Below are 26,884 nucleotides of genomic sequence, written 5' to 3' on the forward strand. Positions count from 1 at the left end.
CGTCAAAATCAGCACTCCAGTGTATTATATAGCTCAGTGGTACACGCTGACTAAATACTGTGTCCAGCGCGCCCCCTGGTGGTGGATGGTGGAGGTTCATAGCTAGTTAAATAGTTGACAGCAGGTACGAGTCGGGCTAAAAGTCTTTTATATTGTTGATAATATTACATAGTTAAAAAAGTGTGGCGGTGTTGAAACATTCTAGTTGTAAGAAACCGTTATGTGTTATAAATGAACCCACATGTTATGAATTTTAAAAGAGATTTTAGGTCATCTTTGGAACGACAGAAAACGCTAAAAGCTTTTATATTTTATATTTATATCATACGCAGATTGTTGGGAAAGCGGACCTGAAAATTTTTCCTTCTTCAAAGGGGGTGCAACAGAAAACCTTTTAAGAACCAGTTCAGCAATCCTTTTAATCCAGTTTGACCATTTAGTCTTCTTCCTGACATTGGCTCATTAGCATGTTTTTAGCTTACGCCATAGACAGATGATCAAATGCTTCACTTTGTACAAAGGTATCAGTCAGGAGAGGAATAGGAACATATTTTACAAATATGAACACTATTGAAAGGTTTATTTCTTTATTTCAGGAACTAACTTCACATTTAGATGAATTACACACAGACTGAATTTTTTTTGTTATAATTTTGATGATTCTCTGCTTACAACAGATGAAAAAACATTTGAGATTAAAATATTACATACATTACTTAGAAATGAGGGGCTAACGAAAAGTACGTTAAATACCTGCTTAAAGGTACTTTTAATCTGCCCAGCGAGCCCCATCAGAACGAGTGAGAAAAGTCATCAATAATTAGAAAAAATATAGGAAGTCGCAAAGAATACAAAAATTGGCTGGTTCTGCAAATCTGAAGAATAGGTTAAGGAGCAACACCTTAGGAAGCAACAGGACTTTATGGCAGGGATTGCTTTTGTTCAACATATGATGAGAAGCACCAGGAATCTTCCACCCATCTATTATCTATGCCCGCTTATCCGTGCCCGGTCAGAGGCGGGGTAACCCCGTAGACAGGGCGCCATTCATCACAGGGCAACGCAGCAGCACAGAGACTCACCGGACCAACAACCATGCACGCACAAACTTCTACCTAAGTGCAATTTGGAGAGACCAATTCCCGTAACAGTCATGTTTTTAGACTGTGGGAGGACGCTGGAACAACCTGGGGAGAATCCATGCACGCACAGGGAGAACATGCAAACTTTATGCAGAAAGACCCAGCAGCAAGGTCCAGGGTTCGAACTGCTGTCCTGCTGCAAGACAACATTGCTACCAACTGCGCTACTGTGCAGCCCGCTCCAGTAATCTTTGCAAGTCTAAAATAAAAAGTAGAGTTCAATACTTTTCGCTGGGGCTGAACAATTAATCGCATTTTCAATATAATCACAATTTTAAAAAAAACGCAATTTCCAAATCGCAGAGTCTGTAATTTTTGGCTATGTAACAATTAGGGAATTAGCCACGTCTATTAGGTGTCGGTAAAATGTTTAAAGTGTCTTCCCTCCACATGGAAGGGAAGACAGTTGCAGCAGTGAGATAATCTAATTTTATTACTTGTTTTAGAGTTTATATAATCATATATAGCATTAAGTACAGGTCAATCAGTTTAATACATAGACTTGCTTGTTGGTTGCACTTTATGTTCAACAAGGATTGATGTCCAAATCAACTAAAAGCTGTTCTCTTCAATAATATTCTGATTAATAGAAACATTAAAAATTCTTGTTTAAAATAGTCCTTGTTTACAAACATCTTTATTTAGAGGGCATTTTTGTTGCTTGTGGTTAATGCAGAGAAAAGTCAAAATTGCAATTTTGGTTGAAATATATTGTAGGCAGAACGCAATCATTTCTGCACCGAGTTTAGATGTCGTGGGTCTTTTAGCAACTAATCTGCACAGCGAGGAAACAAGTTGATTTATTGTTTGTATATGTTTAAAAAGACATGATAAATTAAACTGAAAAAATAAATAAATAAAAAATCGCATTAAATCGCAATATTAAGAAAAAAAAAATCGCAATTAGATTATTTTCCAAAATCGTTCAGCCCTACTTTTCGCCACAGTAAATATCCAGAGATAATGTTTTGGTGTGATTACACCAAACCTGTTTTTCAGCCATGATTTCATTGGGCATCAACAAAAGAACACCATAGCCACAGTGAAACACAGCGTCATGACCTGGGGTTGGCTTTCTTCAGATGGTTAACGGGGTTTTGGTCAAACTAAATAAAATTATGAAAACTATCAAGAACCAATCAGTTCTGAATGCAGAAAACAAAGAAGGTTTGAACTTTTCTAGCATCACAATGAGACTTCAAGCAACTGAAGAATGGCTTCACCGGAGTTAAAGTTTTCAGAGGATCTAGCTGAGAGGACAAGAGACGTTCTTGCAGACTGAAAGATTTGGAGAACTTCTGGGAGGCAGAATGGAAAACAGGACCAAGTCAAGAGGTACGCTGATGGACTACTGCCATGGATGAGCGAAGCCTCAGATTAAATCAAAAGATGCTTCAGCAAAGTATGAGGTTAACGGTGTGCACACTTAGGCAGCCGGGTTATTAAAAGGTACTTTATCTGTAATTATGTTTCCACATAATATGGAAATGGATAATGCCTGTAAAAGCTGTACTGTGTTATCTTATGCTAAATAAAAAAATCTTTAAAGCACTGTTTTTTTAATCTTCAATATCTTTAGTTTATTTGCATTTATTCAGAAAAGGAATTTTGATACTTTGTGTAGCATCTAAAGCGAACAAATTGGTTTAGATCAGATGCATTTCCCAAATCAACCAAATCTAAAATGCTCTTGATTTATTTTATGCCCAAAAAGCCTGGTTAACTTAACTTTATTTGCATTTTTTTTATATTATGTGCACAGTGTATTTGTCTGAGAAAAACAATAAATACATTTTACTTAATTTTTCAGACAGTCTGATTCTCATATCTTGGGTGATGGCTTAGGGAATGAAGCCTGACCCTTATTTAATTCGAAAAAATATAAAATATAGTTTAAGACGAGCGAGAAACACTGGATTTCATTCTTCAACTAGCAGCAGAAGCACAAGCCAACATGCAGAGTCCCAGAGTCACATCCTGCTATTGTTACAATCAACTACAAACCAATCAATGTGCATTTGTTATATACTGTGATTAAATCTAGTCTGTGAACTTCAGAGTGAAATCTCATGTGAAAGCCAGGCCTCAGATAGCATTTCAGTTTGTGATTCATTAATGTAAGACTGATGCAGCCTCACTGCGCTGCTTTAATGAAGGAGAGCTCATAATTACATTCTGACAGTTGTTTCACAATAAAATCCCTAATTGGACTGAAGGGTGCAACTGCTTCTGATCTCATTTAAAAGCTTAGCACCACCCAATCAGCAAATCAGAAGAGCCGCAGGAAAAAAAAAACTCAAGTGTTCTAATAAAATAAGTTAAATTGCTTTTCATTAGCGGTAATAACTTTAATCTTTGAAGGCAGCCTGTCATAATAAAATACGATAGGACTTGGTTTAACTCATTTCTGTTGTTTTGGTTTTTGCTTTGCATAACAAGGCAGAATATTTGAAATATCCAAGGAAACGAGGTCCAGGGTTTTCTTCTTTTGTCAAAATGGACTCCGGCATGACATAAACGACAGAAAACAGGGACTAAACAATTTAGACAAAGCTCCTGTAGCTCAAGGGCACGATCTCAGTCTGAACTTTTTACTGCCCAGTGGCACAGCTTTAAAGCTTGATAGAAGTGACTTCCAGTGGACACCCAACGTCTTGGGATATTTGTTAGAGAAGAAGAGAGATAATATCTGCCAGTAACGTCTGTTAAAACCAAACCGTACTCTTTATTATCTCATCTGCTGGCAGGTTTTGTGATGATACAACCAACTTGTTAACCATAGACTTTTGGTTGTTGCTGAACAACAGTCAATGTGGTTAGTTAAGCATTTAACTGTTTCCAATCATATATTAAAAGAAGCTATGTGTGTCATTTGTTTTAAAAATGACATTTTGTAGCATTTATTACAGACTTGATTGCTTTGCTCATGTTGTTGTCTGAGTTGCTACAGTACCTGCTCTTATCCAGGTTCTCTGATTGGGTGTGCAGCCCACTAACACTGTGGTGGAGTGTGGACTTATCAAATAATTGATCCACAGAGTGTAACTCCACTATGTACTGTACCTGTGTATACTGCATCTTATCACTGTGGAAGACGGTAAAGAAACCATCCAAAACACCTGACTCTGACTGGTTCTGAACGTCTGGGCTTTTAGGGAAGATGTCCTCACAGGATTCAAGTAACACTGGTACCAGTCAAGGTTGTTCAACTATTTAAAAAAAAAATCATAATACAGAATATTTTGGTCAATATTGAAGCCCTAATTTAAAGTTTCCCAATTAATGTTGGGAATCTAATATATCTACTGTGCTTGGAAAACAGTGATTTGGTTTGAAACATTTTCTTCTTCTCGATAAATTCTTAGTTTGGTTTTTAAGCCGTTGGTCCAATGAGGTTACCTGACTCCGCCAGATAGATTTGCTCCGCATATCCATCTGGAAACCTTCCGTTGAAGTAATTTTGGGAAGGGGCGAAAATACTGGTTAGCTGATTGGCCTATGTTGGTGATAGACGGGCCAAATAAGCCAATCAGATTTGTCGTCGCTCTGTTACGAGCCACGACGAAAACACAACCACAAGCCAAGCTACTCTTGCTGCTGCAGGTAAAGGCTCGTTAGCTCAGCAAAGAAATACTCTGTAATTCCGATAAAACTTGCTCGATAGCCGCGCTAACGCTAGTTTCATCGGCTGAAGCCTCCATGTTCTTTAGACTGAACTGTCGCGCTTCCCGTTGCGTCACACCTCAACCCGCCTCAAAGCCAACGCTGATTGGACGTTCGTTTGGTGAACGGCTCCAAATTTTCTTCAACGGAGAGTAGCCAGACTGATCTGCGAGTGAAACCTTGAAAGCTCGCGAGATCATGATGGTCTCACGAGGCTACCAATGAGGAACCTAGAGATGCAACGATCTGATAACCGGATTGGACATCGGCTCTGATATCAAATAACTAGCTGGATCGGATATCGGAAGAATGATGCCGATGAAGCATTCCGATCCAGTCATTTCTTTTTTTTTTACTAATATCATGCACACCAATACAATTACAGTGATCTATTCATGTCTACTCCATGTTTGCAACGCCGGTTACATCCTGACACAGAACCCGTACAGCAGCTAGCGATGAGCAAACACAGAGCAACATGGAGCAAGTGCTGGACCGAGCAAAGTCTGCTATTGGAAATAAAATTCAAACTTGATAAGCCAACAAGTCCAACTGCAAGATGCAACAACTGCAACGTGAAACTTGTGAGGGGTGGTGTTAAAAATGGTAAATTCAACACCACAAACTTAAATAAGCACCTTCAAAAGCACCATGTAGACCTTTTTCAACCATGTTTATGTCAACCTTGATGCCTTCACTCACATGGCAATAGGGCTGCAAGTAACGATTATTTTTGGTGTTGACTAATCTATCGATTATTTTTTCATTAGTTGACTAATCGCGATTTTTTATATGATCTCCATCATCACGTCAGTTGCTTATAAAAATATTTTTGACTACCCTGTTCTTGTCTTCACACCTTTGAATACCTCTTTACTGCCTCTTGTTGTCACTCTCCTTTATTAGCTTTATAAATGATCCTCCAATAAATATCAATTTTAAATTTAATTGACTTAGTTTATTTCTAATATTTCTATCAAAGTAGATTTTTTTTACCATAAAAATTTTTAAAACAATCTCTTGACCTTCAAGCTTCAGGCTTGTTCTCTTTAATTAAGCAATATTCTCAGCATCAATATTAAAAACAAGCTAATTATTCATTTCCAAATAAACTCCAGCGCTCAAGTCAAAAATTAAAGATAAATAAAACTATACAGTCTCTCAAGCATTAATCTTAGTGATGAATGAACACTAAAATAAACCCAAAAATAACCATTAGATATCATCTGATTGAGTTGCTGCAGTAGATTCAAAACAGTTTGACCCTCAGAGGCCTCCAACTCCCGGGCTGAGGAGCGTGATCACCCACTCAGCTACAGCTGGGTAAAGCGCAGCGAGAACGGACATAACGGACATTTCACAACTAAGCCATGTTTTAAACCAAGCAGATATTTCAGTTTTACAGCCACATTTGCGGCTAAAATCAATCTAAAAGTTAATTTTGTATAAAAGAAAGTGTTACGAAACTTTACCAACATTAGTGCCTTCTTCATTCGGATCATGGAGCTGCAGCCATGTGACAGTCACGTGATAGAGGCGCTCTTTGCTTGCCAAGGAACTGACGCTACACTGCCCTCTGCTGCAGCCTTAGTGAACTGCATGTGACTTAAACTACAACTTAAAGTAAAACTTTGAGACCACAGCAATGTTTAAATATTTTTAAACGACGCAGGAATTTTTGATTCAACAATTTTTTTATTATCAACCTTTTGATAATGTCGATTAATCATTGCAGCCCTACATGGAATGGTATACGGTTCATTCATTTAAAAGTAGTGTCGTATCGGAATCGTATCGAATCAGGAATCGGCATCGGATTGGAAAAAACTGGATTGTGCATCTGAAGAGGAACCAACAAGAAATGAAAGTGAAACAATTTTTTTACTTTTTTGTATACAGTTGACTAACAATATGTGTAGACAAAAGAAATATATACAATAGAAATACTGATTTATTTCCTTTCAGCCCTGCCAGTAAAGAGACCAGCCAGTAGATTCATTTTCTGTCTGGATGTGGAGGGAAGAGACCGGGTCGCACTGTCAGAGCTTTGGGGCATGAAAGGGCGCCACGGCAGCACTAAGGGCTCGTTAAAAGCACAACAATACGATTTTCTCCTGAGTCTCCTAAAGATTGTGGTAACATTAAAAAACTCACTAGATTTGTCTCTCTTTTTATTATCAACCCATAATAGAGTCGAGAATAGATAGAGAGAGAGAGATGAGAGAATGAGATATAGATCGAGAGATAGATAGAGAGAGAGAGATATATATATAGAATTAGATAGATAGATAGATATAGATATAGAGATGATATATATATAGATATATATATATATATATATATACTATATATATATATATATTATATATATATGGGTTGATATATATCTATATATATATACTATATATATATATCTTATATATATCTATATATATATATGATATAGATATATATATATATATATATATATATATATATATATATATATATATATATGGGTTGATAATAAAAAGAGTTTGTTATTTTTGGCTTTTGGTGTCAGTTTGCATGAGCACTTGTGATTCAAAGCAGAGAGATTTTTTTTGGAATATATTTATTCTGTTCTTGTTTATCTGCAATAAAACATTCAGTGTATATACGTTTGAGTTGCACTGTGCATCATTTAAATTGGTGGGGGAGGGTCATAACTGCGGGAGTGAGCAAATGGATGTGAAAGAGCCAGACAGCGGGTGCGAGCAGCAACGGTGAGAAAATCAGTGGGAGCGGGTGGCAGCGGGATTTTAAAAAATAGTGCAGCGCAGGGCTCTAGTAGAAGGTGCGACTGGCTGTTCAGCTTTAAGGCTTTCTTTAATACTGATTGCAGTATTACGCAGGCCTGCATCCTGTAGAGTTTCCCACCAAAGCGGGTCTGGGTCTGGAGGAGGAGCTGGTTCTTAAGAGGTTCTATAAAACCCAGCAGGGAACCGGTTTGGTTTTCCACAGCCACGGAGCCAAGTCGACACAAACTTACTTCACTGAAAACGCTTCTTTCAGCAAATGTTTCAGCCTCTCTCTGTTTTATTACCAGATATCCTGTAGGGAATTACTTACAGCAGGTCGGCATTTACATGTTATCCCTGCAAACAGAGGTCTATATGGGGCTTTTTAATAAACAATGTATTTGAAAACAGGGTGAGTTTGGGAACCCAAAACAGCATTGCCTATTTCCAGTCATCCTTTAATTTAAACCTTTAATCTGCGACAATATGCTGCTGGTTTTAAGTCAGGTTCTGGCTGCCCTCTGTGTTGTGCTGCAGCTGTTTCCAGCTGCCGACAGCTTAAGCTGTGTTCCTGATGCTTCTGTGCCGCGTTATTTATGATGAACAGAACAGAGGCATCAAAGAGTATACCAACTCCATCATGAGCCAGTCAAAAAAGCATCACTGCATACTCAAAAAAAAAACACATCCAGTCAGCGTTTTACCATAAAACACTGTCATAACTACCAGCTGTTCGTCCTAAGCAACAATAATCAGTCTCCAGAGCAGTCAGCGAGAGCTGGTGAATAGTTTCCTTTTTAAATGCTGCAGACTAATGGTTGTCACAGCAGCCGTGCTCTGACTGCTCTACATAAAGCTGCATTATAAGCCATGTTTCAGCCTGCTTAGCCGACACACAATAAAGCCTATATTATGAAATAATAATAATAAAATCTTAGCAATTAACACAAGAAGGGTTTGAGGTCTAGCTACACCGGATAAAATTACAGAAAGAGTCGCCTTTGAAGGAGAGAAAAGTACAAATGCTTCACTTAATTATTTCCATAAGATTTGATGATTTAATCATCATGTAGTCGCTCAATGATGTCTGTAAAAAGGCAGATTTCTTTATGAAGGACAGACGACAATGGCGATGAGACGGAGCGCCACCCGTGAGGTCGTCATGGTAATCAAGGAGAAGATGGAGCGGCTAAGACCGCTGAGCAGGGGATGCTGGCAGGGTCGAGCTGTGGGCTGCCTAACCTTTATTCCCCAGACCGATAAGACCCAGTGGAGAGCCCAGGACTGCACCACGGGGAGGGATAATGATACAGAGAGGAGGGGCAGAGGAGAGGAAGATGGTGTGAGAGTGATAATAACTACATTTATATGCACAGAAGAAACCCGGGTATTGAGACAACTCAGTCTGAGGCAGGAAACCTGAGAACATATTCACACACGGTGCCTGGTTTCACTAACTATAAACGTGATGGATATGGAGCTGATCATTAGGCACGTACCTCGCAGCGCCTCGTCTATATGTTCTAAGCATAGCTGTCGGAGTTTAATCTCATCAGCCATATATTTGTTTGCAGCAGAGGGCGTTTTAGCGTGCAACACCCCGCGTCTGTGCCGACCGACACCAAGTTCTATCTTTTGGGTTTCCATGCACATTTTCATTACCTAAATTGGTTGTGTGAGAAAAGCTCATATAACACAAATCCAGTTTTGTGTTTCAAAGACGGAGCCAGAAGCATTCCAGTCAAATCCACTTATCTAGAACCCTACAAACCTGGTTCTTATTAAATCCAATTTAGGGACTTGGGAAATCTTAGAATAGCTCAAATCATGTAAAGGGCCAAAAAATGAACGAGTGCCTCCAACCAGTGAAATGTTGTTAAAACTTAGGCATAGCTGGCATTAGAGTAATGTAATCACAGTGTAGTTAACGGGGGAGATTTATGAAGCAGCTGCTGTCGGGGACAGAAGAAGAAGCAGCAGCAGAGTTTGAGCTGGTCAAGAAACAGTCACCGGTCGATTTTTTGTTTTTTTAACTTAATTTGTCCCTCATCTGTTGCCATAACAGACAGTCCACTGATTGGTTGCTTTTATGAAAACCTTTAAAACTAACCAAGAGACCAAATCACAGGAGAGTATTTTGTAAATGCCTCATCCATCCTGTGGTGCATCTGAGCGCGTTTCTCAGTCTGCTCCAGGTTCAGACGCCTTCAAACTTTCAGCAGACTCAAAAACAGTCGCAGACATGAGCTGCTAGCAGAATATCACAGTATCTTCAGTAAAAAAAAACAAAAAAAAAAAAACTTTGTCATCATGGTTGTATTATAATATCAGCCTGAAAATGTTTATCTAAAAAATGTATACGCACTAAAAATAATCTAATTACTATAGTTAAAAAACTTATTCTATAAAACCTGTTTATTGTTATTTAGATACACAGACTTAAGCAAACATATTTACACCAACTATATTTAGAAGTAGTTTTTTAAAGGTTATTGCACAGAGTATTAGACTTTTTTGTAGTCCTGTTGCTTTTAAAGTAACACAAGTTGATACAACCAGATGTATTAGTCGGGCTATCCGCTCTTGTAGCCGGCCTGTAGTCCTTTTTTTTTTTTGACAGACATGCTACTTGTAGCTTGCCAGCAGCAGATTTAAGGGAGCGTTACCGTAATAAGATAGATGGATGACGCTTCCTCAGTCTCCATACTGTCTGTCGGTTTTTTTATGTCACAGGACACATTTCTAATTGCCGAAAACGGTCTTTGTTCTAAGTGTAGGAGCCTCCATTCGCCCAGCCGGGCACAGCGACATGCGACACATCTTTTTTGGGGTCCCTTGGAATTGTCATAACCTCTGAACTTCTCAAATCTCTGAATGTTTGGACTTATAACTCCTCTACTTCGTTTCGTATTCACCCTGTAAATAGTTACTACTAACATTTTGTTGGAGCACCACTAAAGGCAGCCTAATTACCACCAATAGTCTATGTACCAAAGTTTGGGATCCTTAGCTAAATTTTGAGAAGCTTGGCTAAAGCCCGTTCTCTGACATCCGATTAAAAAGATAACAGTAGAAACAATATGAGAGACATTTAGCTGTTGTGAAGCCACAATTGTACATACCTTTATCCCTTGTTTCCCGATATACCGTCAGTAACACCAACGGTCGTAACATAAACTCTCCTGAACAACATACTATGTAATATATCATTTTACAGGAAAAGAAAAATCCAGACCAAGACAGGCAGAAAATAAGGAGGAGGAGGGAGAGGGAGGAAAAATAAACAAGGAGAGCGAGGTAAGGCAGCAGGAGACACAACAAGAATGGCAAGAGAGCAGGAAACCAGCAAAGAAGGGAAGCACTGGAGGTAAAATCCGTGCAGGAGTCTTACAGTGAAAGAAAAAAGAATCAAGTGATTTGCTTTATAGGTGGGAATTAAACCTAACTTAGAAGGTCTCAGTCCCGCGCTTCACGCAGGAGGTCGAAAAGGTTCATCGCCTCAAAGCCGACTTTTCTCCTTCCGGCAAATACAAATACATAGTTTCATCTATCCATGTAGAAAATCCTCCAGTGAGTTTTTCCCTTTTGTCAGTCATCCTTTCATGCTTCTATGAGACCAATAAGTTCAACACATGCATTATTTATGGGAAAGTGTGTTTTCAAAATATTGTAAGTGACAATGTTCGATTCAAATTCAAATAAGGGGAGGGCGGGTGCTGCAGGCACAGGTGTACGCCTGTGTGATTTCATCACTCTACATGCAAATTTTGACCAGGGATGGCCATGGAGACAGAGAGGAGAGAGGGGGTGAGGAGAAGATGGAGGGAACATGTGCAGGAAATGGGGAGAAAGAGAGGGAGGCAAGGAAAAAAGAGAAGGATGGTGTGATGACAGAGCTGCAGGCACAGTGTTTGTACATGAATCTGCAGGCAAATTAATCACAAGGCAGCCTCTTACTCCATTAAAATGCTAATGTAGGAAAATCTAGACATTTTCATATATTTGCAATATATCCCAGAGCCCAAAGATTGTTATTATGCTAAGTACAGACTGGCTGCTGGATGTAATGCTAAGACAAATCCATCCCTGATAAAACCAAGATGAAAAGTCTCTTAAGTAATATATTAAAGTGCAGAGAGGAAAACGCTGAACGGCCCTGAAACTATGAGTCTTCCTCAAGTCAGACGGCAGAAGATTCAAAGTGATTCCACAAACACGTGACTTATTGATCAGCTACAGAACAAAATACACTCCTGGTAAAAAGAAAGTGTCCTATGTCACCTGCAGGGTTTTACCTGTAAATGACCAGGAGTCTCATTTATAAAACATGCGTAGAATCCATACTGAAAGTGCACGTATGCTAGGGCTGTGCGATTTTGCCTAAAATCTAAATTGCGGTTTATTTCCAACATAATTGTGATTTAATTTAGACATTTCTCTGCATTAACCAGAAGCAACAAAAATGGCCGGTAGATAAAGATATTTGTAAACAAGAACTATTTAAAACAAGAAATTTAAAGTTTTTTTTACTAATCAGATTATTTTTCAAGAGAATAGCTTTTAATTCAGTGTGACATCAATCCTTGTTGCAGATAAAGTGCAACCAACAAACAAGTCTATGTAGTAAACAGTTTGACCGCTACTTAATGCTGTGGTGAGATTCCTGAAAGTTTCTGGTAAAAAGTATGATTATATAAACTCTAAAAGAAATAATAAAATTGGATTATCTCACTGCTGCAGCTCTGTTCCCTTCCATGTGCAGGTTATCCCACTTTAAACACATTTCCAACACATAAAGGACGTGTTTGATCCTTTAGTTGTTACGTAGCCAAAAACTGCAGACCTCTGCCATATGGAAATTGTGTTTTTCTTAAATTGCGATTATATTGCCAATGCAACTATTGTCCAGCCCTAATGTACACCAAAAAAACGTAAATAAAAACCAAGATTTATAAAACACCCAATTTCCCTTTATAGATCACAGCTGTACCTGAACGATTCATACCTGGTTCTGCCCTCTACACGCCCAGAGTAAACCCTAAATGGTCCATGCAAAGCACCTCATGAATGGTAATGTGTTTTTAAGTCAGTCATCTTTGCAAATCAGAGGTAAAAGCACAGATGTTGCTCACATTAAAAAGAGCTTGTTAAAAAGAAAACTTGAGTGCATTTTCACACGAAAACTCCTCTGAGACTGTGCGCTCAGATCGACATTCTGACAAGAAATAGGATGCGGCATCTGGCCAGCTGAAGCTGAGCACTATGCACATCCTCTGTGCTCTGGGGTTTGGAGAGCTGGTTAGGACCAAGCAGCTGGCCTGGCCAGACTGACCGACTGATGCCATATCAGTCTGCGAAGCTGCCGATTTCAAAGGTGGGACTAAAAGGGTCAGCGGAAACAGGGTGGAACTGATCAGACAACTGCAAGCATCGCACTCCATTTTAGCCCTTAGAGCAGCCAGTTGTTGAGTTTTTAAAGACACATCTAGCTCATTTAGGACATAATAAAGTGCATCATTAAAATATCGTTCCGTAAACTTCACTGTTATGGTTACAGGACAGCGGTGCTGCATTATGGGTAAACAGTGACTCGTGGAAAAGTCCCGCCTCCCGCACGGTCTAAACCTTACTGGTTGGTCCAGTCTGAGCCTGTGCGGACCGACAAGCTGTGTATTGAATACATGCAGCGTAAGTTAGTCTGGCCGGCCAGGCTACCGTTGGGGCTGGAGGCAAGCTGTGTGAATCTACGTCGCCAATTTCCTGTCTCCAAAACGAGCGTATGTGTGGGTCAGAGTTGCCATAAAGACTGGAAATTTTCCCATCAAGTTTTTTTTTTTTTTAAATAGATCCCAACTTTTGCATGAAAAGTGATGTATGCACGTTTCAGGCTCGGTTTTGTGCATACGAACCTGTATAAATGAGACCCCAGGGATTTACCAGGGACTAAAATCATCTAAATGTGACTTGAAGTGGACAAAACCACAGATTCCACCATGTTATTATCAGGTCAAAATAACGACATTATTGGGAATTAATGGATCGTCCTGTTATCTCTACAGGTGCTGTACTAGGGCTGGGCCGTATGGCCTAATAATAAAATCTCAGATTTTTTCACAATAGATCCGATTTACAATTTTTTTTCTTTTTTTTCTTCTAAAAAAAAAAAAACTAGAAACAACAAGGAAATCATTCAAATAAACTTTGTTTTTATTTGATGCAAAAATTTTTTTTACCAAGATGAAACTAGGAGCTTCATAGCGATACAGGCAGGAGCCGGAGGAGTTGGTATATATATGATATATAAATAAATTTTTAACTATGACCATGATTAGAATAACTGCACAAATATACAGGAGCTTTACATTGTTTTAACATATTTTTGAACTGATTCTGAAGGTGTGGCAGCTTTTATTTTGGTGTGGCAGTGCACCACGATCAAATACGTGTAACAGAAACCCTCGTCTTAGGTCAAAAAAAGTTTCCGCTTCCTAAAGATATAGTTAACATTTGAAATCTTCATAAATTGCAAATTTGAATTAATTGATAAAATCGATTTATCACCCAGTCCTATGCTGTAGTCACATATTAAAAGCTATACGATAAAAGATCTGCACCTATATGGTCCATTTTTATGGTAAATATGGTAACATTGGACACCTATGTTATAAAGTTAGGTTGCTTGAGTTTGGTTATGGGCTGTTCTATTTTATGGTAGCAGCATGAACATCTGAAGGACTCAAAATCCAGAAGTTGTGGTGACAAAGCACGTGTGTGACTTAGAGGCATGACCATTAACCACTGCGTTTTTTCCCCAAAACAAAGGGACAAGCCCAGCACCATCAGTGGTTCAATTATTTCCAACTTGTTTGTCTGGACAGGAACATGTTTACTAATTAGCTCTGCGTAACCACAGCGTCTCACAAGGCATGAAAAACTTTTGGCTTGCTTATGATAAACTATCACACACGTTAAAGTGAAAAGCTTGTCTGTAAAGAAGGCAAATATATTTCCACCCAGTAAAAATCAAAACAATCTTGGTTTAGCACCACCTGAAATTTAACCCACCACTAAATGATCTTCTCAAAGTGCCTGAAAGAAAATATTCATGCGATCATTTACGAGACAATAAGTGGACAAAAAGCCCCCAAACTATTTTCACTTCCAGTTCTGGGGGATCTAAATTGTTTTGTTTACTCTGAACCTCTGAGAGAACTGGTATATTTTGGCGCAGAGCTTTCTCCGTCCTGTCAACCCATTAGGAGGAAGTGCGACACGGACGCTGGCAGGGAGCCTCTTTATATAAACAGGGGACAAAACAAATGTCAGAGTTTGCAGTGCCTGCCGCTGTGATTATTCCAGGAACAATACGCTCGTATAAAAACCCACAACCTTTCTGACAATATTTTTAGGTCAGTTTCACGTCCACAAAATATTATGATGGAAAAGATTTGGCAAGAAAGCCGATAGGAGGGAGAAAGGACTCGAATGGCAAAGAAACGCAGTAACGTTGAAGAGCAGGATTTAGCAAAAATACAGAAGGAATACAATGACTTGCAAAGGTTTCCAACTCCATCGCATTTCATCAAGCTACAACCACAAGCATCAACGTATTTTACCTGGATTCTTTGCGACACAACACAAAATAGCTTAGACAGTGGCGAGGAAGAAAAAGTATACGTTTTCTGCTGTTTTCTTCAGCAGAAAAATGTCTGCTTTAATGGGGAAAATGTTATTAAACTGCCTGCTGTCTGATTCTGAGTTAACCTGGATAATTATCAAACGACTAAAACGCTAAACTTTACTCATCGTGGACTCAAGGGTGGGTAAACGAGTCTGAGCTGATTCAGTGGGTTGATAAAACAACATAAACCTGAAAAATGTAGCGTGTATTTGTAACTAATTCCTCCAGAGTCGCTTCAATTATTAAAGCCAGAATGGCCACATTAGATGGATGTCTTAAGGCCCATTCATACCTCACGTAAAATACGGATATGGATACGTGTGGAGTGTTTCATATGTTCTAACCGTCGATTTCATCCGTATTTTGACACGAAAATTGGGAGCTTACGATTACGTACGAAACGGATCAATACTGCCGGAAAAGGTGGTGGCGCTATTGAGTTTGTAGTACAAAATGTCAACAAAATCACAAAGAAGGTTATAATTCTGGGCTCTAAACAATGGCGGGATTCGAGGAACGACTTGCGGAGCTTGTCCGCAACTACCCACACATATATGATGTGTCGTGTCTGGGGCACAGGGACAAACAAAAAGTTTACTTACGGAGCAAATACAACAAAATCACGTCTTGGACCGTCGCCATGTTTGACGAATTATTGGCGTCCAGCACTGCCACCTAGAGGAAATATTGGTTATTGCGCACCTCAACGGACGGAGGTATGAAGGAGTCAACGGATAGAACGTACGGACAGAAATACGGACGTGTAGGCCAAACGTAGGGTATGAATGGGCCTAGGTGTGCAGTTGGACCAAACCCCGTCCATCGTTGGAGGACTGATGAATCTCAGCGAGACCAAAGCTTGGGACACTGGTTTCTAAACCTAACCCTGCTTCACGCTCACACAACCTGCTGTTTGTTCATTAATGGTCCCAACAAACCTCTGAGAACTTGACAGAAGCCAACACAGATTTATTTATGCGTGCTCACGTCTCCCTTACCTAGGCTTGTGGGCTTGATGAGCTCGTCGAGCAGGTCGTAGAAAGGCAGCCGCTGCAGCTTGACGTCCGGGTGGACCGGATGCAGCGCGGCCGAGGCGGACAGGTGGTGCGTCAGCCCCGATAGCTCGTGCTTCCCGGGTCCGAGCAGCGAGAGGGGCAGCAAGGCGGCGGGCGACGGAGCGCCGCCGTGTCCGGCGTGGCCCTCGTACGCCAGCTGCGTCAGGCCGGCGGGCAGCGCCGCCCCGCCTCCCCCGACCACGCCCACCGAGGCCGGGTGATGCGGCCCGGTCAGCGCCAGCTCCGAGTGGGAGACCATTTTGGCGGGGAAGCGTCTTCGGTAGAGCTCTTTGATCTTCATGTGCACGGCGGGGCTGCAGCCGGATTTGAGCAGATGGAGCGCCTTGGTCAGCAGCTCGTGCTTGCGTCCGTGCTTGTTGCGCCCAGCGTAGCCCAGCAGTACCTGCAGCTCCGACACCCGCAGGCTCATCACCATTTGCTAGGAGAGAGAAGAGACACCGAGAGTAAACTCTTGAGATGTAGCGTCAAGGCTAATCCCACTTTTTAAATTCCCCATCAAATAGGTGAAGGAACCAACGCAAGTCCGCAGACAGACGTCTCTTGCGTGTTTATTGATGGGTAGGCAACTGTTGTAAGGCAGGTGATTATTCATACGGCATAAATAGCTTTATAATTCAACTGAGATGTTTCTTTGAACACAGAGTGGTTTTTAAGGGGGATACCATCTTTTCTTTACCAGCCTGTACCTGCCTTAATTCAGCTGGCTGTAAAGATCGGCATTTTATCCCCAGGGTCTATAAGAAGCCAGCCTTGAGAAAGTCTTTTTTTTTTTTATGTGGGCCTCTTCTGCTCTGGACTTTGTTCTTTAGCTCTGGATGCTGCTGCATTTTGTCAAAGCAACACTGTCACCAAGGCGGATACATGAAATTTGAATATTTTCACTATTTAAGAAAGTAACTTTCTAAAAAAAAAAAAAAAAAAACAAAGTTAGGAAAGAAAAGAGCCAGTGTGCACAACTCCACAGTCCGAGAAAAACAATGTGAACGGTTTTAAGAGAACACCCAAAAACTGAAAACATGCATCCGCTGTTATTAAATCTCCTCTTTTTAATGTGGGCAAGTAAAACCCATTTAAAATAAAACCCAACACATATGTATGAAGGCAAGCAAGCAGCGTGGTTGACCAGTCGCAAGCAGATCGGGCAATCAACCTAAAAGGAAACATCTGTGAGGAGCACCAAGAGTTCAAATTCAATCAGCAACACTCAAAAACAATAATATGCATACCGTCTCTAGAAATATAAAACCACACAAGCATACAATTTAAAGAAAACACTTCAACACAGATCAACTCATTCAAACCCTCGGGGCTTTCCGATGGTGTTAATCCAGAATGCTTCTTCGTGTAACATCAGGCCGTCTCTGGCTTTAGGGAGCAGAGAGCATTCATATACCTTGAAATATAATCCCATGTAAACCCACTAAGCAGAGTTTAGATGTTTCTGGGTCAGAAATAAAACTATGAACAGTGATCATTGTGTCATTCTCAGCCTTATTTCAAACTCTTAACGTCTTGATTCAAACTCCCTGTGAAGGGGAGCCTTTTTATTTGTCTTAAATTAATTTCTTACCTATTTTATCACCCAAATGAATTAACAAAAAGTCCTAGACTGAATCAACAAGGCGGAAAACCATCTCTGAATGGTCCTCAGGTGTATAGCAGCTAAACCAAGCTTCGAGGCAAATTCCACATGTTTGCTTTAGAGGACAGTAGGTTGCTATTCATTGTGAGCCTGGTGTTGCGGTCCGTCGCCGCCTGCTGAGCCGGAGTTTCAAAAGACATCCAACTGCATTAGAGGGGAACGGTGAGAAAAGCTCAGTGTGAGTGAAATGCCAGCAGCCAGCAGAGAAGAGCCAACCGTATTTGATTGATTCCCAGTAAAACACAAGCGCCAAGCTTTTGTTGTTGTTTACAATAGTGTGGCGGGGAAATTGCTTTTGATTTCTGCTCGGCCTCGCCCCCTTCAGCCAGTCTGCCCTTAATGTCAAATAAAACGCACTAAACAGACAAACTGTGCAAAGAGAGACAAGAACAAAAAACTAATTAATCAAAAGTCCCCAACCTGAGACCAGAGACATTTCAATTTTCCTTTAAACCTTCCACTGTATTTTTCCGACTATAAGTGGCACTCTTTCCCCGCCCCGTCGACGTTGCAGATCATGCAAAACAAACAAACCTCCAGACAGAGATTCTCAACAAAATCAGAGACATCCCCAGCTTTCATTAGAGAAATCTGGTCACTTTAACTTAAAAAATAATTAAAACATTAACTTACAGGCAACAAAGACTGAACACATGTTTGTATGTTATTTCACTGTTTCAGTCGGCATGCGTGCAGGGCAGCGTTGTGTGGTGCAGCCCAAAGGGCCCAGACTATGACAGAACCCTGTTACTGGGCTGTCTGTGAAGCTAATAACAGCTAGCGTTAGCTTACAGGTCTGTTGTCCGAGTGGGTTATAACTTCGCTGATGCACGCCAGCTTTATGTTGCTCAGAAACATCAGTGTCGTACTGTTAGCTTAGCACGTAGCACCGTTATGTTCACGGTCTAATTTAGGCATAATTTTGATATCTTTCAGTGTAAAGGACTGTTACAGTTAACCCTTGCTGGGTAGAGTTGTTAATTTACCCCATTCATCCTCCCAGGTATGTTCCATGTTATTCAGCTGGTTGTAGATGCAGCTGTGCAATATAATACATTGGCTAACCAGATTTAAATGTCAGTTTTTAGTCTTGGATTGTGTGAAATATATTTCAAAACAAATGCATATAGTCCAGTGCGCTGCATAGTCCGGTGTGACATATATGTTTTTTCCTCTCTATGACAGATTTTACTGATGTGACTTATATCCCGGACGACTTATAGTCTGAAATAAAACGGTATACAGTTTAGGGTCTTAGTGAAAAGCCAGTGAAAGTGCCAGAGTGACCCAAGCTTTCAACAAAGCACTAACGATCCTCAACTTGTTGCTGAGCACTGACAGTCAGCTGGCTGATGGGCTAATAGATTCTTCCCTTCAGAGAGGATGGGGGTGGAGGGGCCAATCTCTAGCAGTCACTGGGCGAGAGGTGTGGTACACCCTCAAGAAATAACCTTGTTATAACATTTATCGTTACAACTGCTACTGATTATTGTTAGAATAAGTATAAGGCTGTCATGATTTGTCTACTAAGCAGATGATGTTGACCACATCATCTTTTGGGTGTAACAAAGCACCGCAGCTTGCAGCTGTATGTGTGGGTGTGTTGCCCATGTCACGCTGTTGGGCTTCAGCCACTGGCTGGCTGTGTCTGAGCTTCAGTTTCAAAACAAACATGGCGGATAAAAGGTCTGTTATTGCCAAGAGAGCCAGCGTGTGGAGGGCCAAAGTGGTCTAATGTAGGGAAGTACAAATTTAGGCAAAAAGAAACCAATGTTTGTATGATTTGTGAGTTTTGTCATGAAACAGTGACATAAGAAGCTGCAGAGACAACGCCCGGGGCTTTAAACCAGAACAACTCCCTAAATAATCCATAGATGTACTAAATACGAGGCATTTTAAATATACAGCCACCTCTGCATTTTAACTAAAAGGTATAATAGGAACAGATTGCAGTGATGACTGAACTGATGCCAAATTATTTTCAATTCTTTAACATCCTGAAGGTTCAGACTTTTTAAACATAAATACATACAACTTTTTGTTTATATTTTATTCTGTGGTGTACAATTAATGTATAAGTTTAGAGAAAACAGGCACTTTTTAGAAGATGATTGGATGATTTATGATTAATTATGGTGATCTAATATAAGTGTCATTCCTACCGTACCGTGATGTTCTCTTTCTTTGTTATGTTTTGGATTTTTAAATACAAAGAGACTGGGCTAGAAATCTCACTCGAGGCAAACAAACTCACAAATAAACAAAATAACAGGCTCAACCGTGCCGTGAGTTTCCAACAGAGCAGCATTTCACGCAACGGCACCAAATAAAGTTCAGGGTAATAAGCTACAATTTCTCAACCTGTTCACAAAAACGGTCCAAGTCTTGTTCACACAAAACAAAACCACAATAAACAATGAATAGGTGTTTTTAGGCAGGACCATTCTCTGGATTGGAATAAGAGAGAGAGAGAGAGAGAGGAAAAAAAAAAAAAGCTTCAGCCCACAAAGGATTTTTTCTAACTCGATCTGAGGCTGGGAGCCAACCTCCCACGGGACCGTAGGATGGAGCAGGTTCAGCGAAGGCACAGGAGAAAGAAGTAAACAAACACCAAGATACGCGGCTTTAGGCTTAAACAACCGTATGCAGCGGCTCCGTTTCACCAGACCAGATAACAGAATTCAAACAAATTACCAGAAAACTTTCTTTTTAAATGAACTTGAATTTTGTGTTATCAAAAGTATTTTTGAAACAATTTGAATCCTAAGGTTGTTGAGGGGATGAGTGATAAGCAACAAAACAATATCCAGATAGATGACGGGTTTCCTAATTACCAATGCTTTCCCTCATGCTGTTCTTAGAGGTTTAAAACCAGAGAGAAGTTCCTGTGGTAGCTTGGAGTAAAGACTAGCACTCCCCCTCCCCCACCCGCTGCTGCACAATGTCCCTCGGCCGTCTGGAGACCGCCTCCTACACCTTTTGATTGGGTCAAAGCAAGAAAAATAATCACCGTTTGGAAACAAAGTGCGAGCCGTTGCTCTTTTTACGGCACAACCGCTCTAAAACCAAAATAAAAATTAAATAGCTTAATGCATCAACTTGCTAATTCGCTCACATTGTTCCAACATAAAGATCAGGAAAGACAATATTTTGCGCCACCAGCACATTAACCTTACAGGAAGTAGCAAATGTATGTAGTGTTTATTCTATATGAGATAATTGTCAAACACCTGATGATTTAAATTTTAGGCCATATCTCCCCATTTTGGATTGAAGCTTTTGAGTACATTCATTGGTTTCTATGCATCTGCATAGAAAAAACTAACGAAAAACACCATAAAGAAACATAAGTATCATAAATAAAAACTATACAAATCTACAGCTACACTAACCATTCAGAGCAATGTGTGATAAATATTCAGCTGCCGTGGCAACAGCTGTTGCATTTATTTCAACGTAGCAATGCAACTAATAGCCGTTACGTAGTTTTGTTTGAATATTTATGTTTCCGTACCATAATACCATTAAAATCTTGACTAACAATTTTCCCCATGATGATGTTCTATAACATCAGCCCTGCACAAAACTAGGACCTACAACTTTACGTCTTCATCCAATTTAATAACAGAGCGCTCCCCTTCGTGACAAAGACAACAACATCTGCAGCTCGTGTGCTAGATTTCTTCAAGTATTGCATAAAATAAATACATACTGACTTACATATATAATAATTTGAATGTTGCTTGATTAGAACGCCTTAAACACTGCCCCAGTTTTCATCTAAAAATGTTCACATGAGCCAAATAACTCCTGTGCTTTGCGTTGACATTTAAAATGCCATATAAATGACTGCTGTGGGCTGTTTTCTGTGACCTAACCACAGCAGCTGCTTTTTACACAGAAACAAAAACACTTTCTAACTGGAGGAAGATACTGCCTGTACCTGAATACCACTAGATTTTTTTTTTATTTGGTCTCATGTCTAAATAAAAAGCACTTTGAACAGAGGTTATCAATAGATGGTGTGTTAAACTGTAAAGTTTGGTATACGCTGGAATATAAGTAGCCCAGACCTTATATAATAATCTTCTTGTTCTTTTTTTCCAGTTCTTTTAAGTTCTGAGAAGCCGACATGTTAAAGCTAACGCTGAAAACTGAAGCTTGTTGCACTTTGCTGTGACTATTATCCCAGGAAATGTCAACTTATTTTTATCTGGAGTGCCCCAGGTGTAAATCGCACCTCTCACTCTGGCTCGACCACAGAGCTGAGCGGCGTAATTAAAACCAAAGCAGAGCAATAACGCCAGTGAATCTGAACAGAAGAGAAACCCCCCAAAAACGTTTTGCAGTTTTGCTCTTATACCTGCTCCACTTTTGCACATCTAGCTTTCACGCTCTGCAACTGCAGCAAAACTATTTCGGTTTCTGCATACCAGCATGCCGTTTTATAGGAGCTCTTCCAAAACAACACCCTTTCTTTAGACTTCTATTCCTTGGTGACGTTGATAGAAGATTAAAAAACTCAGCACCGGAAGGGGAAAATCAAAAGTGCTTCAGTCCTGTCATAGATGAGCGCTGGTTTTGCTTAAAAAATAATAATTGGTCGGAATCCAGTTCCACTGAAGCCTCAATTCATCATTGTTCAATAAGCACCATACTACCTCATTATCAGTTATCTGTGACTCTCCTGAACGCTAAAAAAATTTAATCATTGTCCATTGCCTGTTTGTTTGTCAGTTTTTGCCTTCATTATGTGTAATGTGAAACGGAGTGGCCAAAGAGAAGTTTCGCTGCGGTGACAAATAAAATATTCTTGATTCTTCTGAAGTTAAAAATATATTAGTCACACTTTTTATACACATACAATGTACAGATCCCATCAGGGATATTGAGGCTAAAGACATTGCTGTAGAGATATTAGATATTAGATTAGAGTTTATGGGCCAACAAGTTGACAAAGGTTAAAGATTGTTCTATTAATGCCAGACTACAATTGATACATTTTAAGTCATGAATCATCTGCATTTTTCAAAGACAATGTTAAATACAATTTTTTTCCATCCGTTTCCTCATTGTGTGAGAAATGCAAAGTCACAGAAGGAACGCTTGGCCACATGTTTAGGTCCTGCGCTACTCTTAGGAGCTACTGGGAAGACACGATTAGTTTATACATCATTAGATTCATGACAAAGTTAAACCCAGACCCTTTCCTGATCGTGCTTGGTTGTTCTCTGGTACTCCTGTGTCCTCTTAAAAAGCTTTAATGTTTGGTATGATTGCAGCTAAAAGACTTATTATTAGGGCCAGGAAATCCCCTACTTCTCTTCTGTTTAGGGTCTGTTTCGGGGAGATGATCGCATGCTTGTATATTGAAGAGGTTCCCTGACGCTAATTCTAAATCTGGGACCCTTTCATCAACCATATTAATAGAGATGCTACATATTCTTTAACCCCTCTGATTGCAGCTGTACTTTGTGATATTTTGCCTTTACATGTCCCTGATCTCTTTCTGGACCCGTTCCGTACACACTTTTGATAAAGAAAAATTTCTATGGTATATCTAAATTTTGTGTATATGTATATATATTTTCCATACAGACGTGCGGAAAATGCACAAATGTGTCTGAGTGGAGTAATTGACAAAACTTTTTAATGTTTTCCAGGATTTCATTAAGATTGAAAAGCCGGTTTAACTATATATAGCTGTTGTTTCATCTGTGTGTTGCTGACGGTTTTTTCAGACGGCATCTTATTAAAAACACTTAATCATCCATTTTAATCATATAGGGACTTTAAGTACTACCCTATGCAAATAATGAGGTTCCTAAACACAGTAGTTAATTTTAAATGCAGAGTTGCACGAAGCTAATAACCTGCCTAGATCATCTCGACCCAATCTGCAGTGACAAGGAGGGACAAAAAAAGTCACAATTGATGCCAAAATAGCTGTACAGCATTTAGATAACAGTTATCCAAGAACCCAACCATGTCTAGACTTTGTATGGCTGATTATGAGAACCATCAAGGCCTATTCCTGCATGCAGTCCTCCACTGCAGCCAGTTTATTCAGCTTACACCACCCACAGCAGGAGCATCACAGCCAGATTATTCAGTGGGCCACAATCTGAAAGTAGGTCAGCAGGAAGTCGATTTGAAAATCTTTTACCTGGTTAAGATTATACAACAAGGATTTTTCTTGCAATTAGTCACCTATCACTTTGTATGTAGAAATAAAATTGCTTTCTATTACAATGTTGGACTACTAAAAATTGGGGCTGCACCATATGAGGAAAACTTGTGACATTATTGCTAAATGTTGTGATGATATTGGATGTGATTACCCTAATTTTCCCCTGTAATCTTCTTCTATTCCCTCTTCACAATATCATCACTGATCTCCTGAAATTCTAGTCTCCTGATCACAGAAATCTAAGTCGGGTGTGGACCTGCAGGGCAGGAAATGTCTGGCAAGGAAGTAAGAAAATAAGAGAAAGGAAGGATGGATAAAGGGAAGGAAATATACAAGGGAGCGAGGAAGGAATGACAGGACAAAGAGAGGGACACAACATTTAGACTAAATGAATAGGTCTGGAAATACAAACATGTTTCCATACTCACCTGCATCCAGAAAATACTGAATTCAAATTGCATACAGGTCCAGACTGCAAAGGAACCCTGCTTTCCTGTTATTTTCTGTGTCTTCCTCTTGTTACATCCGACATGACGATGGTAACTCTACTGGAATGTATTTGATTGAATGAACAGAGTTTTAATTGAACTGGAGACGATAAAGATTTATATGAACTGGACCCATTTGTCTGGTATGTGCTTGAAATAAATTTTCTTGTAAACAGTTGCCAATTTAAATGACATAAATGGAACTGACATTGATTAAAATATACATTATAGCTCTTGGGCTAAAATTCTAAAGATCTGGGTTGTTGTTTTTTTCTGTTTTGTTTATTAACTTAACCTTTACTTTAAAGGCAGAGTAGAGTCCCCAAGTCCCTTTTTGAATAACTGTGCGCGCGCAGGAACGTCTTACCCTCTCTTCCGCTCTACCAAATCCACTCTGGTCTTATTTATTTCTATTGAGGCCTTCCTCTTCTTCTCATACTTGAACACGGTTCGCTTCTTGTGACTATCAGCCATGTTCAAATTATACGGTGAGAGCAGCAGAGCTACAATGAACGGCTAACACCGAAGCTAACCGCTAAGCTAACCGGATACATAAACACTAGAAGTGTGCACGCACTGCCAGCAAGCGGAAACCAACAAGGAACGAGCACGCACACTGGCATTATGTCAGCGCATCAGAATGACGGCATGTGGGACAACCAATAGATACGGTGATACCCCCGAAAGCTGAGGGACAGAGGAGGGCGTGGGCAGGACAAGACATGAAGGCATCTGATTGGTTCTTTCCATTCGGACCAAATGGAAAGATGATTATTAATCTTGGTCTGAGTTTTTACAGACCTGCAGCTCTCACAGAGATCTAACTTTTTAACCTCTCTTCCTGAATACATAATATTTAGTGTACAGTGACTACTGTCAGGCTGGAAGGACCATTTCACCCAATATAACAAAAAGTGTTTCTGAACAGGATTACCAACTATAGCTTTAACCTGGCAGGACAGATTAAATCAGTCTCTTATTTACAACCGCAGCCTGGCAAAAAGCAGGTGCCTTCATAGCCCTTATCTTCAGAAAGCCCAGAGCAAAATGTCGATTTATTCAAGTTCAACCAGGTAAACTGCATGTGAAGGACAATGTGCTATAAACTTATTTTCCTGTAGTTTGCATCTCTAGAAAAATAATTCATTTCCTACAAGAAAAAACCATTTTCTCTATACGAGTAATTTCTTACTCCTTGGAACATGCAAATCATCTTACGAAGTGAGAAACCCACCCCTAACCTCTGCCTCCTGGGGCTTTAGCTATAGCATGGCACGGGTCAATGGGTCGTTTAACACCTAAGGTCTGGATCCAACCAAGATCCCCACTGTCTGAAAGGACAGAGCTGCCGTTTACCCACCCAGCATCACATCTTGTGTACGGTTGCTACATATGCACACCAGGCACTTATTCACACAGTTTCAACAATTCTTTGAGACCTATTCTTACACTGCGCACCGCTTGCAGCCATACTCTCGGCCTAAGAACGCAATGATTTTCCACCATGAAAGCCTGATTTTTTGTGCAACACAGAAACTTGAGGCTGCACAGCGTAAAACAGACCTGCTTTTTTTGTTCCTCTTCTTTTTTTTCCTCGATACGCACAGCCGAGGTAAAAAGCAGGAGGCAGACGCCTATATGTGAATGCAATTCTAATGCCTCTGGTCTGAGCCACACTGCAGTCATAAAAACACTTCAGTCAAACACAGACAGCAGGAGGCTCAATCACAGGGGCAGCACGCAGGCTGCAGCTGTCTATAGATCCCCAACATGTAGATGTACTTCATCCACGGCAGACCGTCGTTTGGATAATTCGACGCGATCTTGTTCAGCGTCTTTAGATGTGCTCGGCGCACATGAGCACACAGTTTATCAATTCCCCTGCTGCCGACGTGAGCGATCAAGTTTCATGAAATATGCATGTAAATGTGGGGGACGTGGAGAAATGGTGACACTGGCTGCCGACCACTTCACACACATGCCAAGCCCCCCTCCCGCCCCGCCCACTGCTTCCACAAAGCAAACACACACACAAAAGGGAGGCAAATACACAAAAGCACAAACACTGCCTCAAATAAACCTGGCACACGCGTACACACCAGCGCACAAACACTTCCAGCACACTGCGGATGTGTTAAATTCCTCTGGCTTCAAAAAATAGAGGGAGAACAAACAGAAAGGAGGGAAAAAAAGTGGCGAGGGAAGTGCTGGAGGAGAGACAGACAGTTCCCTGCATCCCCCTC

The 26,884-nt window shown here is 40.3% G+C and overlaps 1 protein-coding gene across 1 annotated transcript in view; it reads right to left on the reverse strand.

Annotated features, from left to right (window-relative positions):
- Positions 1-26,884, reverse strand: part of LOC105936352 (E3 SUMO-protein ligase PIAS1) — an 80,515-nt gene that overhangs the window by 24,215 nt on the left and 29,416 nt on the right. The window contains exon 2 of the mRNA XM_036136198.1: positions 16,244-16,739. Coding sequence (XP_035992091.1) covers positions 16,244-16,739 — 496 coding nt within the window. The remainder of the gene's footprint in view (positions 1-16,243; positions 16,740-26,884) is intronic.

The sequence above is a fragment of the Fundulus heteroclitus genome, chromosome 4, assembly GCF_011125445.2.
Source record: "Fundulus heteroclitus isolate FHET01 chromosome 4, MU-UCD_Fhet_4.1, whole genome shotgun sequence".
NCBI lineage: Eukaryota > Metazoa > Chordata > Actinopteri > Cyprinodontiformes > Fundulidae > Fundulus > Fundulus heteroclitus.